Source organism: Glycine max, chromosome 1 (assembly GCF_000004515.6).
Source record: "Glycine max cultivar Williams 82 chromosome 1, Glycine_max_v4.0, whole genome shotgun sequence".
Classification (NCBI taxonomy): domain Eukaryota; kingdom Viridiplantae; phylum Streptophyta; class Magnoliopsida; order Fabales; family Fabaceae; genus Glycine; species Glycine max.
The window spans coordinates 32,675,511-32,697,455 of NC_016088.4; the positions used below are offsets into that span (position 1 = coordinate 32,675,511).

At 37.2% G+C, this 21,945-nt stretch overlaps 2 protein-coding genes across 6 annotated transcripts; both read right to left on the reverse strand.

Annotated features, from left to right (window-relative positions):
- Positions 1-6: 6 nt before the first annotated feature.
- On the reverse strand, positions 7-21,408 carry LOC100791745 (tRNA-dihydrouridine(20) synthase [NAD(P)+]-like). 5 transcript variants are annotated; one of them, XM_006573233.4, is made up of 10 exons: positions 21,279-21,392; positions 21,093-21,180; positions 20,876-20,981; positions 20,412-20,550; positions 19,791-19,899; positions 19,580-19,716; positions 14,482-14,618; positions 13,852-13,958; positions 13,491-13,618; positions 7-1,294 (listed from the first exon to the last, which is right to left on the reverse strand). In XM_006573233.4, the coding sequence occupies exons 1-10, from the start codon at positions 21,317-21,319 to the stop codon at positions 1,237-1,239; spliced, it is 1,050 nt and encodes a 349-aa protein (XP_006573296.1). In that variant the 5' UTR covers positions 21,320-21,392; the 3' UTR covers positions 7-1,236. The 5 variants fall into 5 exon arrangements, with proteins under 5 accessions (XP_006573296.1, XP_006573299.1, XP_006573297.1 ...); XM_006573234.4 differs by lacking the exon at positions 7-1,294 and adding an exon at positions 5,972-6,292 and having other exon boundaries at positions 21,279-21,386; XM_006573235.3 differs by lacking the exon at positions 7-1,294 and adding an exon at positions 12,924-13,334 and having other exon boundaries at positions 21,279-21,390.
- LOC102668653 (uncharacterized) lies at positions 6,765-12,775 on the reverse strand. The gene is made up of 3 exons (XM_006573237.4): positions 7,819-12,775; positions 7,582-7,700; positions 6,765-7,469 (listed from the first exon to the last, which is right to left on the reverse strand). Exons 1-3 carry the CDS (start codon positions 9,359-9,361, stop codon positions 7,137-7,139), a joined length of 1,995 nt encoding a protein of 664 aa, XP_006573300.1. The 5' UTR covers positions 9,362-12,775; the 3' UTR covers positions 6,765-7,136.
- Positions 21,409-21,945: the final 537 nt, after the last annotated feature.

Genomic DNA, 21,945 nt, shown 5'->3' on the forward strand with positions numbered 1-21,945 from the left:
CGAGTGTGCAAGAATCAAACAACTAGCTATTATTTGGGGAATCTTTTTATTCCTCGGACAAACTTTGAATCTTCCTAAATTGTTGCTTTAATCATGCATGAGTATGCAAGAATCAAGTAACTGAATCTTCTTTGGTCATGCAAAAACCCCCAATTAATGTATGATTGAAAATTGAAGCATAAACACTTTTCTTGTTGTAGTAAAGTAGCAGCCTACATGCGTCGTTTGCAAAACTGCTTGGGTTGCTAACGTATGATACATAACTTGCGTGACGTGATCACACCACCAATATGCAAAATACAAATTGCACCAACTCTCAGACACGAATCGACAACTCATGCGTGTTTTGATTCAAAACAAGATGGCAATGGGAAGGGACTGAAACCGATATGTGGTTCCCCATTCCTGCCTCCCCAAACACATCCCCGTTTCCTACATATATATAGTTTTTGGAGTGCTGCTAGGTGTACCCAGCAGTTTTGCTGGTGCACCCAACAATTATTGTGAAAAGGTCATAATTCCCTCACTAATTTATTTTTTAAAATGAAACCTCTCTCTCTCTCCCCGCGTTTGTGCTTCTGCTTCTTCTTCTTTCGGATCAACTCTTCTTCTTCCTGCTTCTTCTTCATTCTTTGGGCGTCTTCTTCTTTATTCCTTGTGCGTCTTCTTTGTGCCTCTTCTTCTTCTTCGTTGAGGAGGTTGCCGCCATTGTTGCGGTGGTGCTGCAAGGAAGCTTCTGCGAAGAGCAACGATCGTTGAGGAGGTTAGTGCGTCCACCGTCGAGGTAAGCACCGTGAACCTTACCCTTTTTTGCTCCAGTGTTGCCGACGATGACGGAAACCGTTGTCGGAAATCGCTGGGAGCTTTACGGATCAAGTGATTCGTAAAACTCACAGTTTGATTTTAATTGAAAAATTGCCAAATATTATTTGATACCTCTGAATGTATGCTAAATATTTGATAAATAGTGTCATGAATATCTACTATTTCATACAAATTGCCATGAATGTATGCTAATTATTTGCTAAATACTTTTATTTGATTTAATGCGAATATGTAATTGTCTTTTATGTGATTGCATACAAATTCATTCCTTTAACTAAGTTATGACTAATATGATTGATATTCCTATAAGCTAACTTCCATGTGCTTCATATAAGCCAACTTCCATGTACTTCCTTTAACTAAGTTATGACCAATATGATTGATATCCCTATAAGCCAACTTCCATGTGCTTCATCTCAACATATCGAGGCACACAGTCAGCACCCAAGCAATCTGCAGCTTCTTGTACCTAAATTCATATCTAACAATTTAATTAGAGGAGAACAACAATGAATAGAAATAGAAAATCCAAATTCTCCAGTTCAGGCATACAACTCAATAGGTATAGATAGATAGATAGATAGATAAATAGATGCAAATACTTGCAATTAATGGATTAAAATAGGAATTTGACATGATAGAACTAGGAATTTGGCATGATGGTAGTTTGCTTAGAACCTCTGAGCCTGTATGTGAAGAAATGCATTTGGAATCATGAACCAACTATCCCAAAACCTTAAGTTATTTAGAACTCTAAGCCACATGGTCGGCTATAATATAATATCACAAATGATGAACCAACTATTCCACACAAATGGTTTTATATCAAACACTTTCCATTTCAATGCAAATTTTAGAGCAATAAGCATTTTGATCAAATCTGAAGAAGAAGAAAAATAGAAATATGGCAAAGCAAGTCAAAAACATATTGGAGTAAACATTAATTTTGGTCATACAACAATCATTTCCATAAATTTACCGTTTAAGTTTAAAAAAATCACAACTTGCATGAGATATTAGAATGAATCATAAAAACACTTGGTAAACTACTTAGTAGTTAATATTTCAATTAATATTGCTTGGGGCTCATAGGAATGCACTTCACTGCCAGTATTAGAAAAGAAATAGCTCATAAAGGATAGAGTATCCTTTAACTAAGTTATGACCATGTACTTCCTTTATAGGTTGAACCAAATGAATAAGCATAAAGCTTGACCAGTCCACATAAGTGAGGCTTTTATTTTCCAAAAGATGAGGAGTTGCTTCCATTTCAAGAAGATTGATTTCTTCTTTCTTTGGCTTTGTTCATCTAATATCAATAATATTAGGATCCATAATCAATTTCCATTCAATCATATAGTGTACTGAATAAAAACTAACCCGATAAAAGCTTAACATGTGTAGCTTTTCTTGACATGCCTTTCTTGAAAGCCTGACAGCTTGCGCGACTTTTAGTCAATAAAATTTGAGCGAATGAAATGGGTGATTGAATTTGCGTCACTCATTTGCAGATCATGGTTAGGACCAGAGGACTAGGTCGTGCCTTAGGTCAGGTTACTAGCAGAGGTGTGGGCAGAGGAGATCGTGATGATTCCGATGATGCTCCGCAGCGTCGACGACCTACTGCATCCGCACGGAGGCAGCGAGTCGTTATGACTGCGGATCACGTCGATGAGCCAGTCATCCATGCGCTAGATGTTCAGGATGACCCGATGGAGGAACCAGTTGCTGTGGAGGACATTGTGCCAGACATTTCTACGGACACAGGCGCAGAGGCTGCTGAGGACGCGCATGAGGGATTTTCGGGTGGTCCGAGCGACCCATCCGTGTTGACCCTGTATGCGAATCACGTTGCTTGCAGCGTATGGACGGGAGAGGTATTTATACTATTTATTTTTAGTTACTTGTAATTAGTTTTCCTTTAAATGATGATTTTAACGAATTTTTCGTTCCTTTATACTTCAATTCAGGAGCGTCCTGAATTGAAGCTATCCTCTCATGGGAGGAAGGTCCACAGTTTAGGCAGGCCTGTCCCTGCCATTGAGGAACTTGTTGCTGGTATAGGACTGAGTTCTCTAATCGCGTGTTCGGTAGACATCGACGATCAGAGACTTTTGTCCATGTTTGTGGAGCGGTGGCACCAGGAGACGTCTAGTTTCCATCTCCCGGGGGGAGAGCTCACCATCACATTGGACGATGTCTCCTCGCTTCTCCATCTTCCAGTGATTGGCGACTTACACGCTTTTGAGCCCTTGCACGTGGAGATATGACTACCTTGGGGATTATTGCTAAAAGCCTAGTTAGTTCTCTCCCTTATAGGTCCCTTAAATAGGGGCACGTACGTACGCCTGCAATGGGTACGTGATATATATGAGCGCCGATGCCAGGCAGGTCATTGGACAGCTGCGGCTCGCGCATATCTTCTTCACCTTCTGGGTTGCACTCTGTTTGCTAACAAGAGTGCAACCAATGTCCATGTTGTCTACTTGGAGGCCCTTCGTGACCTTAGTATGACGGAGAGGTACGCTTGGGGAGTGGCTGCTTTGGTGCATATGTACGACCAGCTGAACGATGCATCTATGAGCCACAGCCGACAGCTTGGCAGTTACATCACACTGTTGTAGGTAACAAATATGTTTTTTATTTGTTCAGCCTCAACAATGTTCAACTTTTAATTTTGTTACACTTTCATTATTAATGTTTATAATTTTGATGTTACATCTGTAATGCTGAATTTACGAGCACTTTCCGTTGATCGCGGACTCCACTACTGATCAGGAGTACAACAAGGATTCTCCACGTGCGTGTAGGTGGATTGCGACCAAGAAGACCGTGAAGAGCATTCGTACGCCAGCGTATAGGGAGCGCCTGGACCGACTCCAGATTCCGGATGTCTGTTGGATCCCTTATGGAGAGCACCGGGAGGTTCGGGACTTCCACGCCAAATCGTGCTATTCTGGTCTCTTGCGCTGGGGGCCTGTTGTTGTTTATTACCGACCGGAGAGGGTCGTGCGGCAGTTTGGCTACACGCAGACCATTTCTGCTCCTCCTGTCGATTCATGGGTCTCGTATGATGATATACACGACAGGTGGATGCACTACGAGGATCATATTGTTCCAACAGGTGAGGTGTGCGTTGTGTCAGGGGCGTGTTCCAGTGACTACATGGACTGGTTCTTCCGCATCTCCCATCCTTTCATGACACCAGGTCACGCATTAGATCCTCTGCCTCATGCTCACGCCCCGCAGCCCCGAGTCGTCCCTCAGGCCCCGCAGACGAATATCCCTCACGTGCTGGAGCCAGGAGCATCGTCGACATTTGCGGAGAAGCCTAGACATGCAGTGGTAAGTAATACTAATAATTTACGTCATTTACCTCAATATTTGCATAATAATTTGTGTAATCAATTCGTTTTGTATGTAATAGGAAGTTTGTGATGACATTGTTGAGAGGTTGGAGCGCCATCTAAGTCTAGGGGTGGTCACGCCTAACTCATCGACACATGAGGTGATTGAAGAATGCCTCAGATTGGTTAGGAGTGTGACACAGGACCATCTAGTATATGTTAGGTCTAGACGCAGGCGGCGCACTGATCAGGCGTAGTTTATGTACATATTTTATATTGATATTCCATGTATATACAAATATTGTACATGAACTCATTTCATGAGTATTGTTAATTTTATTTATTTTCATTAGTAATGTTAGTTTTATTTATTTTCATTGATTGTGTATTCCATTTGTGTCTATATACACGCGTGTTATTAAAATGATCTAGTTAACTTAGTTATAGTATATGTAAATTATTATAAATGGTCTAGTTAACTTAGTTTACCAACTAATAAAAAATAATTTGAAATATAACTTTAAATATTAAAATAAAGAAGTTGAAAAGGGTGTAAAAAAAATTAAACAAAAAATGGACATCATTCGTTATCTAATATCCTTATTTTATATAACGTACTAATATTTTTAATATAATAATAATTATTTTTTTATATTCTTTATAATATTAATGATATGATTAATTATAAAAATAAAAAATAAATTAATGATGATAATATTAATTTTATAAAATTATTATTATCTTTTATGTATTTATTAATTTTTATTAATATGTATAAAATAACCTTAAACAATATCTTTAAATATACTGTATATTTAATAAATTATTATTTTTTCTCTTACAGATCAAGTTGATCCGTAAGAGACTTCTGGATCAACTTGATCCGTAAGTGGATCAACTTGATCCGTAAGTGGATCAACTTGATCCGTAAGTCACTTACGGATCAAGTTGATCCGTAAGAGAAAAACCAAGCAAGGGCAATTTCGCCATTTTTTTTAAAATGTTAGGTGCATTAACAATAATGTTGGATGCACCTAACAACACTCTAATTTTTGGTTCCACATTTCTGTACAGCAGGTATCGGCTATATCCAGTCACCTTGTAATTTTAAAAAACAAAATAAAAACATAAAAAATAATTCTAAGAAGAAAAAAACAAAACATTTGATTTTATATGAAAGTGTCACAAAATTTATTTAAGAAAAAAAATATTATCATATGTATATCTAATCCCAAACTTCTAATCCTATCAACAAATAAACATAAGAATCAGTCATGACCTAGTAATCACTGTAATAAAAATAAATCCAAGGTAACATGAGTATGCACTTCAATTAAAAAGACAAAAGATGACAAAAAATTAATGAAGTAATATATGTATATGTTACATAAAATAAAAATAATTTAATTATTACTCATAACAGATATAGATACGAGAGGGACATATATACCCATCCCCATACCTATTTTTAAAAATCAGATATTATCTGTATTCATACTCATTCCCGATCAAAATAAAATTCTCCATCAAACTCGGGATGGGAGTACTTGTTTGTCATGCTTAAGTAGGACAGAAACTACACAACTCGTTGTATGGGGAAGAAAACGAAAAGGCACAAGCTCTCCATAAGGCAACTTAAAGGTCAAAATTGTTGTATTAAACATTGTTAGATTTCTTTTAAAGCTTTTTACTTGTGACGAAATAAAATTAATTTAATTTTCAGGTTATTAAAAATATCAGGGGTAAAATACAGAACCAGTCAATCATATTTTTGTTCATGTTTTACCAAAGAAAAAAAATCCTCTACAATAAATATTACATTATGTATAAAAAAATTACAAGTCATGAATAAAGCCTATAACAATATCCATATCCATGCTTGTGGGGCTTAGCTCATCTAGTTATCTCCATCCATGACAAACATGTTACTTGAGTTCGAATTCAAGAATAATCAATTGGTAAGTTGTGTAAATTTCTTGTAATGTGCCTCCTAAACTCGGAGCTGCCCAAATTCTAAACCAGGGAAGCCATGTCCTCACCCTGAATTTTTATGTTCCAAAAGACATTAAAAAAAACCAGGTTTCACTAACTGGTAGTATTCTCTTTGCCCATAGAGTTCCCTGAAACATCAGAGTGCATCGTCATATATACTTTAAAAACCCAACAAAATATGAAGATGGTTACAAGCCTCAAGAAGATTAAAACTTCTATTATCTAGGAGAAAAAAGGAGACAAGCAAAATTGAAATTTAAGAAGAGATAAAAAGAGGTTAAAGAGCAAAAGCCAACTTTTACTACAAAGTGTCTTTCTTCTTCTTGGGCGACATTATATCACCATTATGGAGAGAGTGCCCCCAGCTGACAGATATAAAATTAATTCTTTTTATGAGCAGATGCATATCATGAGGACCGGTAAGCTACTTGTGTAAAAAAATATGTTTTATTCACTCTTAAGCAATGTTGTTAATGGCGGATGGCGGTTCATGGCGAAAAGCCAAAAATCTGCAATAAAAATATGGCGGATGGCGTAGCGAAAAATGGCGGATATCATGACGGACAAAAAAAAAAATACATATATATAAACTCATTGAAATTGAAAAAAACAAAGGATTGCATTCAAATAAACTAAAAAAGTTTCATGAGTTCATACAATAATCAAGTACCAACACCAAATAAACTCATTAAAGAGTTCAAAATAAGAAAATGATAAAAACATAATGCAAAGTGCAAAGTGAAGGTTGAGACTCTAATCATCTTCTCCAATCCCAACATAATCATCTTCGTTGTTATCATATGGTAATGGAGCATCTCCCTCTCCCTCTCCCTCTTCCCCATCAGACGCCTCAAAATTGATCATGATTTCTTCTTCTTCAGATTCAAGATCAATATTCTCCTCAAAATCTAGATCTTCATCATTTTCTTGGATTGTTTTTTGCTTCCTTGATGAAGATCCAACAACCATTGCCTATTTTTTAGAAGTTTGGGCAGCAGCAACACTTGTTTTTTGCTTTTTCTGCCTAGTATACATCCTACACTCTCCAACCTCCGAAGCCTGATACACAGTTGCCCAATTTAGAGCATCATCATCTTCAAATACCAAATCATTTCCAACATCATTATCATCATCTTGATCCATCTCTCCCACGAGCCATTCATTGCACACATCAATATTATTAAGAGAAATTGGATCAATTTCATCTCTTGCATTATATCTTTGCTTCAATTGTTGGTTGTATTTGACAAACACCAAATCATGCAACCTCTTGTGCTCAAGCTTATTTCTTTTTTTGGAATGAATCTACAACATAACAAATAAATGTTGATTTCAATCTCAAATATACTCCAAATAAAACTTGATCATCCAAATTAAATAAAATTAAAAAGTATAGTTAGAGTTTTGTCACAATTACTTGCTCAAACACACTCCAATTTCTTTCACATCCTGAAGCACTGCAAGTCAAACTCAAAATTTTAATAGCTAGCTTTTGCAAATTTGGAGTTTGTGACCCAAACATTCGCCACCAATATGCTGCAATACCAATTACCAACCAAGAGCATAACTTAGAAGTTAGAATTCTGAATTATAACACTAATACATAAAAAAATAGTATGGTATTTGTATTTGTCATATGGTAAAAGTTTCTTACTAGGAGAATGAGTTTTCCTTTGAGCCATTGCAAAGTCAGGACCAAAGTGTTCAGCACCAATCTTGTAAAGATGCAACTCGGTTAGAAATTTCTGTTGCATATCAAATTGTGGAATCAACTTCATAATGCACTCAAACAAACCATTGGTGACCTCAAAATCAAACTCCAAGTCAGTGTTGTCATAAAAGAACTTTGGATTTAAGAAGTGGGCAGCTGCATGCAATGGCCTATGAAGCTGACAATTCCATCTTTTATCAATGATTGCAAACACATCTTTGTACTTGCTTTCATTGTTGTTGAAAGACTTGATAATTATTTCTTTTGCCTTGTCCATTGCTTCATAAATATAGCCCATGGTTGGTTTCTTTTCACCATCCACAAGACGAAGCACTTTCACAAGTGGAGCCATGACTTTAAGAGTGTAAACCACACTATTCCAAAAAGAAGGCATGAGAACTACCTTTGCAGCTTCTTTTCCCTTAGGCTCCTTAGATAGCTTGTTCAAGGTCCATTCATCAGAAGTAAACATCTTTCTAATATTTGCTTTCTCTTTGTGGAACCTTTCCAAGGTTAGATAAGAAGTGACAAATCTAGTAATAGCATGTCTCACCAATTCCCTCTTGTTTGTAAAATTTCTCAACAAACTTAAGGTACTAGAATGGGCATAGATAAACTCAACTAGATTAATTGCCCTTCTAATTGTCTTTCTTATCAAGGGAAGCTTCCCAATATCTTCAAGCATCAAATCAATACAATGAGCTGCACAAGGAGTCCAATAAATATGTTTCTTTTTCTCCTCCAACAACTTACCCGCTAAAACATAGTTGCTCCCATTGTCGGTTACAACTTGAACAACATTCTCTTCTCCAACTTCCTCCACAATGGCATCAAGCAACTCAAAAAGCTTTTCACCTGTCTTTACAAAATCAGAGTCATCAACAGACTTCAAAAACATGGTACCAGCTTGAGAGTTAATCAAAAATTTAATTATGCATCTTTGTTTCCGATCAGTCCATGCATCGGACATAATAGTACAACCATACTTGACCCATTGCTCCCTATGGCCTTTCATCAAATTTTCAGTATATTCAACTTCCTTCTTTAGGAGTGGAACTCTGATGTCATGATAGCTAGGAATTGGCAAATATGGCCCATATTGACCAATGGCTGCAACCATATTCTCAAAGCTTTTCAATTTAATGAGGTTGAATGACAAACCTGCTTGGTACCAAAAGCGAGCAATATGTTGATGCACCTTCAATACTTCATTCTTATCCATTGACTCTCTTATGTTCATTTGTCTCAACATCTCCATTTTTCTCCGATTGATTGCATTTTCTGAATTCTTACAAAATTTGTCCATTGGTCCTTTTTTAGTTCCACACTTTGTCTTTGCACTTGCAGTAACATTACAAGAGTCCGCAAACTCATCTTCTTCACTTCCATCAAATCCAATTGGTTCACCAAATTCAAAATCTCTTATATTTTCCATATTACCACTGCCAGAAGTACTGTAAGTGGTCCCACTTTTTTTGGTAGCCATATATTCCTTCAACTCTTTGACTACATTTGGTGGAGTTTTCTTGCAAGCTGCAACGTTACCCGACTTCCCAATCAGGTGTTGTTTGGCTCAGGTTATTCCTCCCTTTGTGATTTTTCCACAGAAATTACAAACAATGGTGTTTGTATCTCCTTCCACCAGTGAATGACAATATTTCCAGCCTAGGTCTATCTTATTTTTCCTCATTGCACTTGCAGTAGCAGCATCGGATGATGGTTCAGCCATTTAAAAGAGGACTGAACAAAAAAAATTGTGGTGTCAAATAGAAAAAAAAAATAAAAATGGAATTGTCGAAAGTAAAAAGAGGGTGTCAAATAGAAAAAGGGAAAAAAAGTTACAGACAGAAAAAAGGGGTGTCAAACAGCAAAAACAAAACCAAAAAAAAATAAAGCTTCAAGATGCCCAACAGAGTTGGATCGCGATGTTCTGCGTGTGGGTCGTCGCCGTCGTTCACGCCGTGCTCGTCGCCGCCGTTCACGCCGTGGGTCGTCGCTGCTGGTTGTTATGTGCAGCGGGTCACGCGTGGGTGTGGGGTGTCGTGGCTGGTTACAGGGGTTGCAGCTGGGTTCCGGGGTCGCAATTTGTGTTGAAGCTTGGAGGGGTCGCAGCTGCGTTCTGAAAGCTTTGAGGGGTCGTGCTTTTCATTAAGTTACCAGGTAAGGTCGGGTCAGCCCAACTCCTACCGCGGACAAAAAAAAAATTCTGCCATTTTCCGCCTCGCCGCCATGTCCGCCATGACTGCCATGGCTATGGCGGCCGCCATGGCACCGCCATCTTCAACCCGCCACGCCACCGCATAGCGGTGGCGTTTTTTCAAAAATCTGCTACGCAACTCCGCCATGGCGGCCATTTAACAACACTGCTCTCAAGCAGAATTGGACCCAGCTAACCAGGCCAAATCAAACTCAAGCCCAGGCTTCTCATCAGTGAAGAAGGAAATAAAGAAATTTAATTTTAAGAAACCATTCAGAAAATTGTGACTAGCAAACATCAATTAAGATTTATGCCAATATTTCCATGAAAAATGCATTGTTAGAACTTTACTTAACAAATACCACAGACAGGGTTGCTTACAGATCCTATACAGTACAAAATAGAGTTTCCCTTACATATGTAAGAGATTGGGTTAGGATTTCGTAGATCCTTAAGTACAAGGAATACATATATGTAGTTGTAGAATTATTAGTGATTGTGCAACATGGAAAAGCAAACATCATTAATATAATCCCAAATCATTTTCCATAAACAAATGGAGCCTTAATAACAAGTAGGAAAAAGGCCAAACGGTAAACTTCATGCAAAATTATGTCCAGTAACAATAAGTGGATAGTGGATTCATCTGCATTCTTAGAAAAGGAAGAAGAAATTTTCAAAGATAAAAATGAACACACGAGGAATCAATAGGGAGATATAAGGTGGGTTGAATGGTTAACGGAAAAGGAAAGAGGAGAAAGATCACGGGTTTGATCTCCTCTGCTAACAAAAAAGATGAACTAACATTTGCTGATAAAATAAAAAAATAAAAAAAAATGACGAATCAATAGATGTTTTCATTGATTTGATCCAATATACTTTAGTTTTTCTTGAAATAATCCACTATCTTTCATACAGTAAGACCCAATAACATAATGCTAGATAGTATAATACTATAGTGTAAGTTACATTATAAACTTTCATACTATTCAATGTTTGATGCACATGACTGTGACTGTTGAGTGATGATGATGGTGGTGGAAGGATAAGGTTGAGTTGAAATAGAGATTCTTTTGACCAACCTAATATAAAATAATCCTATCAGGTTTTATCACACTAGTGCTTGATAAGTTTATCCTATAATCATATAGGATAAAATTGGGTGAAACTGGATAACATTATCCAATCATATGTCACACCAAAAACAGTCGATAAAATTGAGTCATATAATATAAACTCATACTATAATGCCTTGTACCAAACAGGCCGTGAGAGTTGGAACTTGGAAGACACCAACCAAAGCCCTTTAAGTAACATAAATCAAGTAAACCTACTCTTTTTGGTAAAACGTTGAACCTATGTCCAACCAATCACATGAAGAGGTCAATACTTGGGGTTGTAATATGTATTCCACAAAGTATACCAATTATTTACATGTGGAGGAGTGCATGTCAATCCTCTTTATTTTTATTTTCATATTTAAAATTAAAAAGAGAATGGAAGAACTATCTTTTCTGGGGAGGGGGTAAGTAAAAGATTAAGAGTTTGAAAACTACATACATATAATTACCCATTAACCACAGCTTCCTTTTCCTTAACATAAAATTGTATCTAGGAAGAGACAACCTCAGGTTTTTCCAAATTATATTATCACTAGATTGATGAAGCCTTTCTTTTTGTTTTGAAAATAGGGGAAAGTTAGGATACGCATATCACTAGGGTATCAGAACTGCCCCATGTGCTGAAACTTCCATTTGGCAGGAACTTCGATTGACAAAGCCAGTGATTGGTATACCTTTTGCCTCGACTTTTCAGTTGTTTGTGGATTTAGAAAAGAGGCTTAGGACTCTTGATTTATCTGGTATGTTTCCTCATAAGTCTGCCTCCCAGTTTGTTAACCATGTTCTAGTACAGAAAAAATCCTTCTTTAATTATCCCTTTTAGATCTATAAGGCTTTTTCTAAGAGAGTAATCCTTTATTCGGACAACAATATTTGATAAGATCAATGTTAATGATACGTTGAAATGCTATTTGTCATAGCCTCATAGGAGGCTGTCTCCTGATATATGTCATGTGTTGTCTAGTCTAGTAACCACCAATCATCTGTTTCTAATTTGCCCAGCCGCCAGCAACTAGTTATATGGAGGAGGATTTTAAGTGAATCTTGTGCCTTGGTGACTTGTTGGTCATAGGTTCGAATCCGGAAACGACCTCTTTGCATATGCAAGGGTAAGGCTGAGTACAACATCCCTCCCCCATACCTTCGCATAGCGAAGAGCCTCTGGGCAATGGAGTACGAAGTTTTTTTTGGTAAACCCTTAAGAATTTGAATTTTTTTCCTTTTATTTTTAGCATTTTCAAGGGGTTTTGGCCAAGCAAAAAAGGGTAAATTTTATGGCAAGATATTATATTTGTGTCACCATTTGGTGTCAAAGGTTGAACAGAAATGCTTTGTTTTTCTAAAGAAAATTCTGTATAGGTTTACAATATGACAGGCATATTTTCATAGCCTTTGTGGTGTTAAGCACATGATTTTTTAAGCAGTCTCATTGTTCGGCCTGCAGTGGGATTGACAAGATCTTATTTCTTATACTGTTTCCCTTTCCTTATTGTGCAGTTCCTGTAAGGAAGGTTAATTTTCTTTATCCTCCATTAGTTTTAAAATATGTCCATTATACAAAAAAAAAAAAAAAAAATCACGTTTAAAATGCCAGATAAATTTTATACAAACCCTCATTCAACACATAGGAAATAAGCAAATAGCTATTATTATTATTTTGGTCAAAGGTCTAAAAATGTCACGTGAAGAGGGGAAGGGTGGCCTAAAGAGAAAGCAAAATGGCCAGACTAGGATGCAATCCCAGAATCAAGTAGGGAATATTTTCATTATACAAAAAAAGTATTCATGTCTAATATGCATCTATCATTGTAGGGAATGCTAGGTAAATGCTATCCATGCCCCATAATTGGACACAGGAAATATTATTGACTATACTATTATTATTTTCTAGGTAACAAAGAAGGCTTAAAGATGTCAAGCGAGGACAGGGAGGGAGGCTAAAAGAGAAAGCATGACAGTTATACTAGGATGCAATCCCATAATCAAGTAATCTCCAAAGGAACTGGGGATATTGATTCTATAGATATAGCACGTTTAGGAACCTATCATAGAGATTGTGTGCCAAGAGTGGGACATTTCTCTGAATAGCAAAGGCATTAAGGCTCAACTAGAGATCTTCTTTCGGTTCTTCCTTTTCTTACCTGAGTTTATTTGTTTACAAATGATAGTGTAAAGTCACTGAAAAGTAATTGGAGTATAACAAAAAAAAAATGTGACAATTGATTATACTGTTATATAGTCAACACCTAGTATACATTGCAAGCACGAAGGCAAGTGATAAAGAAAAATTAACTTACGCTAGATCAGCCATGGACTCTGATTTGATCACAGCCTTCCCTTCAGGCAGTTCTAGGCAAGAATAATGCATTATCATTTCCTTTAATGTATGCTTGGTGCTTTTTAAATCGTTATCCCACAAGATGCACTGATATCAAAAGCACAAAATAGTAACATTAGTAGTTAGTACCCATGACATCCAGAAGCTCAACACCCTCCACCAATATAAGCATGGGAAATAGAACAAGAATGAAAAAAAAAAAAAGAAATCTGTCTGGGTTTAGAAACTGCATACTCATAAGATTTTCACCCATCTCTAGGTAAAGAACATAAGGTCATAAAAAGCATTGTAGTTAAAGTAGAACCAAAAAATTACATTACCTTCCTAATATATTCTCTTTTCACAGCTTCATAAGAAACTTTGCCTTCAGGCGAAAACATTGAAGCATTCCAGAGTGCCCCTCTGGCAACCATCACTGACGAGGCACCTTATGTCATACCAGTGTCAATTAGAAATTAAATATGAAAAATGAATAGCTACATAGCTAGTCTACCATTACAGGAAAAAGAAGTAGAAATGAATACTGTATATTTGATACAATAGTAATCATCAAGATCAAAAATAAATTCCCATAAAACATGATAACCAATACTTTCTTCTTATATGACATTCAATTCAAATGCTTACTTAGCCTAACTTTCCTAGAATCGGATTTATATGAGCCTCATGAGTTATTTTGGTGGATCCATGAGTGATATCCAGCAAGCAATCTGATATACCCTGGTAAGCCACATGAATATTGAGCTTGTAGAGAACTCATTAACAAGGACAAGGATTAGGTTGCAACATAACTAAATACAGACCAGGCAACTCAGGTCCCTAAAATTTATGATAAAAATCAACTGCATTTAGCATTTGTTTCACTGCACTGCACATTATATACAAAATACTATTCTAACAAAACATAACTCAAAATTCAGTTGAAGTCTAGGAGAATTCTTTTCAGCTACCTGTGGCAGATTTAATGCGTTCAAAATCATCATACTCAAAAACATCACCATTTGCTATAACTGGAATAGATAATGCTGACACAACATCAGCGATTTCATTCCACTTAGCAGGATCTCTGGGCCTATCTGGGACTTTTCTGTAAATAGATCAACAAGGAAAAAAGTGAACATGTGTTAATAACCAAAGATTAATATTAGTGATTAAATGAAATTGAACAGAAATAGGAGAGAGAATTATCATCCTCCAATGGTTTCCCCTTCCCAAATCCCTCCACAACAAAACTAAAGCTCAATTCTCCCGATTGATACAACATAGAATGAGTATCTGCTTCGCCTACACCCCATTATTTACTTATCACATTGACCCCCTCTAACTAACTAATATGCTGTCTTAACTAATGTCCCCTTTCTTTCCTCCTAACTAACTACTAACAGCATGTTTTAATGCAACAAAGATAAAAGAATAATCATATCTGTGATCTAATTCTACATTGCTTTTGAAATATGCATGCTAGTAAATGAAAGTGCTACATTATTTTTTAGTTCTTAAGCATCAAATTTTCAAAAATGATAAATAAGCCTAAGTTGCACATGTGATATTGTTTGTACTCAGTATGTCTCTGGAATCTCAGGCTAGTTTACCTTAAAGAATATGCTTTTGTTAAAAAAACAGGGTCCAAGTCTATGAATGAAAAGCAAAGAATATGGAAAGACTAACAAAAAGAGTTTCAACAAAACTGGCATTCCACCAGTTTAGGATTCCAGTCCAGGTCATGGATAGGAAGTGAGAGCACGTATCCCCACCCTCTATCTTCCATTCCTAGGTTAGCTTTGCTATTCTTAGCTGGTCCCAAGCCCGGATAAAAGGAGAGGGTTGTGTTAGGCTGTCGACAGCCAACGTAAAACTTTGTCGAATCTCTATGACATGGATCAATTACGTAATAATGTGAATGCTAGGTCGTTGCCCGGAAACAACGCGCTGTATGGCTCGAGTACAGTGTCAAAAGAGCAAGGGCCATTGCATCGCCGCCCGGATGTAGTGAAAAGTAAGCAAGGGTTCCCACATTTTCGTGAACGGGTGTGGGTAAAGAAGCTAGTTCATGACAGGAGGATTCGCTTTGGTACATGGAATATAGGCACACTTACTGAAAAATCTATGGAAATAGTGGATGTTATGGTGAGGAGGAAGATCAATTTTATGTGCCTACAAGAAACTAAGTGGACAGGTGAAAAAGCGAAAGAATTAGACAACTCGGGATTTAAGCTGTGGTATACGGGAAAAATCAGATCAAGAAATGGGGTAGGGATTATTGTGGACAAGGAGTGGAAGAAGGATGTCGTAGATGTAAGAAGAGTAGGAGATCGCATCATAGCCTTAAAATTGGTAGTGGGACAGGACACCTTTAATGTTATTAGTGGGTACGCACCACAGGTTGGGTTAGCAGAACACTTTAAGGTAAAATTTTGGGAGGATCTAGAAGGGGTACTTCAGGATATACCCCAAGGAGAGAAAGTTTTCCTAGGAAGGGATCTCAATGGACATGTAGGTAGTGTGGATAGAGGTTTTGAGGGGGTGCATGGGGGTTTTGGCCTAGGGGAGATGAATGGGGAGGGTAAATCGATCTTGGAGTTTTCGGAGGCTTTGGATCTTTCTATAGCCAATACATGGTTTAAGAAAAGAGAGGAACATCTTATCACTTACAAAAGTGGAGGGACATGTTCTCAGATAGATTTCTTCCTTATCAGGAAGTCTGATAGGAAGTATTGCTTGAACTGTAAAGTTATCCCGGGAGAGAGCTTGACTACCCAACATAGAGTTTTGGTTATGGATGTAAGAATTAGAGATAGGGCAAAGAGAAGAAGTCCTATGGTAGCACCAAGGATCAAATGGTGGCACTTGAAGGGTGAGAAACAAGGAATCTTCCAACAAAAGATATGGGAGGATGGTGTGGACAATCACAAGGAAGTGCAAATGATATGTGGAACAAGATGTCCCAAGAGATTATTAAAGTGGCTAAAGAGACGTTGGGTGAATCTAGAGGTTTTGGACTTAGGGGTAAAGAATCGTGGTGGTGGAATGAAAATGTTCAGAGCAAAGTTAGAGTAAAAAAGGAGTGTTTCAAGGAGTGGTCTAGGTGTAGAAATTCTGAAACTTGGGATAAGTATAAGATAGCTAGAAATGAAACCAAAAAGGCGGTGAGTGAGGCAAGAGCCCAAGCTTTTGACGGACTATACCAAGCTCTAGGAACCAGGGACGGAGAAAGATCTATATATAGGCTTGCTAAGGGTAGAGAGAGGAAGACTAGAGATTTGGATCAAGTAAAGTGTGTTAAGGATGAAGAAGGCAAAGTCTTAGTGCATGAAAAAGATATCAAGGAAAGGTGGAAGGCGTATTTCCACAACTTATTTAATGATGGATATGGATATGACTCTAGCAGTCTAGACACAAGAGAAGAGGACCGGAACTATAAGTACTATCGTCGGATTCAGAAACAGGAAGTAAAGGAAGCGTTGAAAAGAATGAGTAATGGTAAGGCGGTGGGGCCAGACAACATACCTATTGAAGTGTGGAAAACTCTTGGAGATAGAGGTCTTGAGTGGCTCACCGAACTCTTTAACGAAATTATGAGGTCAAAACGCATGCCGGAGGAATGGAGGAGAAGCACGTTAGTGCCAATCTATAAGAACAAGGGGATATACAAAATTGTGCAAATTATAGGGGAATCAAGCTCATGAGTCATACCATGAAATTATGGGAAGAGTGATCGAACGGAGATTAAGAAAGGAGACTCAAGTTACTGAGAATCAATTTGGTTTCATGCCGGGAAGGTCGACCATGGAAGCGATTTATTTATTACGGCGGGTGATGGAGCAATATCGCATGGACCAACAAGACTTGCACTTGATTTTTATTGACTTGGAGAAAGCGTATGATAGAGTGCCTAGAGAGATTTTGTGGAAAGCTCTAGAGAAGAAAGGGGTTAGGGTTGCATATATTCGAGCTATCCAAGATATGTATGATAGGGTATCGACTAGTGTTAGGACACAGGGTGGAGAGTCAGACGATTTTCCCATCACAATTGGTTTGCATCAAGGGTCAACCCTTAGCCCCTACCTTTTTACCTTAATTCTGGATGTCCTCACGGAACAAATCCAAGAGATAGCGCCGAGATGCATGCTTTTTGCAGATGACATAGTCCTCCTTGGAGAGTCGAGGGAGGAGTTGAATGAGAGGTTGGAAACTTGGAGACGAGCTCTAGAAACACATGGCTTTCGCCTAAGCAGAAGCAAATCGGAGTATATGGAATGTAAGTTCAACAAAAGAAGGAGGGTTTCTAACTCAGAGGTGAAAATAGGAGACCATATTATCCCTCAAGTCACACGGTTTAAATATCTTGGGTCTGTAATACAGGATGATGGAGAAATTGAAGGGGATGTGAATCATCGCATTCAAGCAGGATGGATGAAATGGAGAAAAGCATCGGGGGTGTTATGTGATGCAAAGGTACCGATCAAGCTAAAGGGAAAGTTTTATCGGACTGCGGTAAGACCGGCGATTTTGTACGGAACAGAATGTTGGGCGGTCAAGAGCCAACATGAGAATAAAGTAGGTGTAGCGGAGATGAGGATGTTGCGGTGGATGTGTGGTAAGACTCGACAGGATAAAATTAGAAACGAAGCTATTAGAGAGAGGGTTGGAGTAGCGCCTATTGTAGAGAAGATGGTGGAAAATAGACTTAGGTGGTTTGGGCATGTAGAGAGAAGACCGGTAGACTCTGTAGTGAGGAGAGTAGACCAGATGGAGAGAAGGCAAACAATTCGAGGCAGAGGAAGACCCAAAAAGACTATAAGAGAGGTTATCAAGAAGGATCTCGAACTTAATGATTTGGATAGAAGTATGGTACTTGATAGAACATTATGGCGGAAGTTGATCCATGTAGCCGACCCCACCTAGTGGGATAAGGCGTGGTTGTTGTTGTTGTTGTATAGGATTTAGGTACTCTATGGTAGTCAGTGCTGGGCTTTAAAGGAACAACATAAAAATGAAGTGGGAGTAGTAGAAATGAGAATGTTAGGCTAGATGTGTGGCCACATAAGACAAGATACGAAATGATTGTATATGAGGAGATATTAGTGTAGCATCGATTGAGAAAAAGATGACAAAAAATCAGTGAAGGTGATTTGATCATGTATAAAGAAGGCCAATAGAAGAACTAGTGAGGAGATTAGATTGCATGATTTTTAGTCAAGTGAAAACAAGAAAAAGGAGACCACGAAAGACATTGGGGGAAGTTAAGAGGGATCTCATGGTACATAATATCTCAAAATCTAGTATTTAACCAAGCGAATGACATCATGTGATTCATATAGGCAACCTCACCTAGCAGGAAAAAACTTTGGTGTATAGGATTTAGGACTTATATTATGTACTAAACTCCCAATCCTTATTAAATAAGGGAACAAATACTCGCTAAAGTTAAGATAAAACTCCCACAAATGAGTTTTCTACCATGGTAAGGTTCTGCTAAGAGTAAGACAACACTATTATGATGGAAACTGAATTTGGAGCAGTTATGACAGTTAAAAATAGAGAAAGGGAGACCAAGAAAGACCAGGAAGTTGTTAAAAGGATCTCATGGAGAATAATAATACAGAGGATTTGTTTTTTAGTGAAGCCTAGGGGCATCAGACAATCCATGTTGCTGCACTCACCAAGTGGAACAAGGCTTTTGTCGTTTCATGCTCTCCCTGTAATTCTCCATATCCTAATTATTTGAAAATTTTATCCATCGCAATTGGAGTAACATATCATCAAAGTATTATCCTGCTTTGACTGATTTGAAAACAGTTAAATATGCCTCTGTCATGCCTTCTACCAAACATTGTATATCATCCCAGGCCCAGATAAAAGAGAAAAGTTGCATAACATAGTCAATGGACAACATAAAAAAACACATATCTTTTATAAGAACCTAAGGGAAATATTGTCTATGCAACCATCAATGAGAATAACTGCCTCATGAAAACAAAATGACAATATTTGTTCACACTAGAGAAACAAAGGTCCAGGAAAAGGGACAGGACTTGGAGATTTTACCTTCCATGGACTGCAAGAGCAGAAACACCAGTTTTCTCAATTCGTCTGGCTAATTCCACGGTATCATGTGGCGATTTTAGAAGTCGAATCTTACATGTTACTGGTGTGTTCAAATTCCTCCTTAATGTTGTTAAGATCTGGATTTTTAAAGAGAATGGATTCAAACACATTTGAAAAGCACAATCAGAAAAACAACAGATTATAGACTTACATCATGAATAAGCTCTGGTTTGGACAACAGAGCAGCACCCATCCCACCACTCACAGAAAATGACTTCGGGCAACCCATGTTAATATCTACAGCAGCAACATCATTACACCTGCAAGTCAAACATCTAGCCAAACATATAAACATAGGAAAAGAAAACAAAATATACACTTAAATAAATTACTTGTTCAATGTAAAAAAAAGCTACATGTATTGATCCTGCATAGCAACTTTGGTGGGCATAAGAAAACATTCATCCTTTATCATAGAATTTTATAACAATTAAGTGGGTCTCTATATTTTGAATGGGAAGAAGAAAATATCTTTCAGCCAATCATGACAATGACTAAGATTGCAACATTTTTAATCTATATATGTAAACAGGTTTTCAGTATATATACTAAGAATAAAAAAAACATAAAGAGCCAACAACAACAATATCAACAAGCCATAGCTCACTGGGTGAGGTTATTTCCTACATGGCATAACTGACCCCAGTGAGAAACCTACCACATAAAAATAGCACAGCTAACAATGCACACATATTTAACTTAAAAAAGTAAAAAGCAAAATCACATATCAACTTCAGTGTAAAAAGGGAAACAAAATACACAATTAACTTACACTAACTGAGCAGTAGCTAGGGCCCTCACAGCATCTGATGTGCCTATTTGAAATACAACCGTATCCTTTTCTTCATCGCAGGTTCTAAACACAACATTTTTTGTCCCCTTCTCCACAAAATCAGTGGATCCAATGAGTTCTGACAAAGAATTTACAAAATAGGTTTCTTAGTAAACCAAAGCTAAATAAGAAAAACAACAGGTATATATCTCCAAATTCTCCCATCAACCTCTTAACAATTGATGTCTAACTCTAACCCTCATATTAAATAAATAAATAAATATTTACATTTATCATCAAGAGACATCACAATTTTATTTCATAATGTGAACAAGTACCACTATTACTAAAACATAAAAGAGGAATACAATGCAACATTAGAATTAAATTCTGCATAATTTATTTAACATTTGTTAATATAAGAGAGTGCAATTGAAGAAGCAAGAGGCGTAGTGGTTGTGTACCGTTGATTTGGCGGTCGCACTTGAGCATCTTGTGGTCAATGATTTCCTCGCCGTAAGTGATATCTGCACCATATTGAGCAGCTAGTAATCTAAATGGGAGAGTGCCCTACCAAACAAAAAGGTTAAAAACACAAAAACAGAAGTGAAATGATTTGAGTGTTGGAATTAGCAAAAACGGTTGTTTAGTATTGAGAGAAGTCAAGGAAGTTGAACTCACAACGCGAACCATAGGGGCGAGAACGAGTTTGTTGCGGTACTCCATGTTTGTCGGATGGGTTTGACAAATCCTATGTTCCCACGTTGCCCTGAGCAAGATAGATAAAGAATCAAAGATGCAAATTCTAAGAATACAAAGGGAATTTTTCTTTTGTGGGATGGGGCGGTTTGGGTTTAGACGAGAGACCCTTTTTTTGTTTCCACGGAAAACGCCGGTTGTAAGTGCATCTTTGGATTATAATTGTTGGTAGCAGAAGTACTTTTGCAAGAGTATCTGCACCATTTCGTTTGCTTTTAGTTGTGGGGCGTTGGATTTTGTTTTGGAATTAGTGCTCAACTAGTTGGATGATAAAATTTAGTCGGAAATTGATTTCTTTTATGACTAAAATATATTTATTTTATATCCATAATAAATTAGTAAATTTTACATTAGATCTTTAATGAAAAAATTATTATAGGTCCTTCATAAATTAAATTGTTTATGTCATTAGCTTAGATTTGTTAAATATTCATGTGCTCGTTAAAGTTTTAAGATGTTATTTCTAGCGATTTAAAAAACATTAATACCAAGTTAAAAAATTGACTTATAATATGTGATAGTTTAAAAACTACTAAAATCATTTTTTTAAAAGGAAATCATATCCAAGGCATAGAACACATGCTCAATTTAAATAAAAATAGATATGATTGAATGGTAGCTTTCTTTCTTTCTTTTTCCTAATCTGACCTAAAATCCTAAATGTTCCACCTTCTCCACCCTAAATGTGTTCAAATTTTCCAATCAAATTGGTCCTTAGATTTTTTAAAGACTTTCAGGGAGTTATATGAGATGAAAATCCCATGTATGGTTCTGT

Coding starts and splice junctions, on each gene's coding strand:
- LOC102668653 (XM_006573237.4), bottom strand. CDS start 9,361: ATGGCTACCAAAAAAAGTGGGACCACTTACAGTACTTCTGGCAGTGGT. Junction 7,701..7,818: donor AAGGAAAACTCATTCTCCTA/GTAAGAAACTTT, acceptor TTGGTATTGCAG/CATATTGGTGGCGAATGTTT. Junction 7,470..7,581: donor ATTGGAGTGTGTTTGAGCAA/GTAATTGTGACA, acceptor GTTATGTTGTAG/ATTCATTCCAAAAAAAGAAA.
- LOC100791745 (XM_006573233.4), bottom strand. CDS start 21,319: ATGCACTTACAACCGGCGTTTTCCGTGGAAACAAAAAAAGG. Junction 13,619..13,851: donor AAAGAGAATATATTAGGAAG/GTAATGTAATTT, acceptor TTTTGATATCAG/TGCATCTTGTGGGATAACGA. Junction 1,295..13,490: donor GAGTCCATGGCTGATCTAGC/GTAAGTTAATTT, acceptor ATATGAATTTAG/GTACAAGAAGCTGCAGATTG.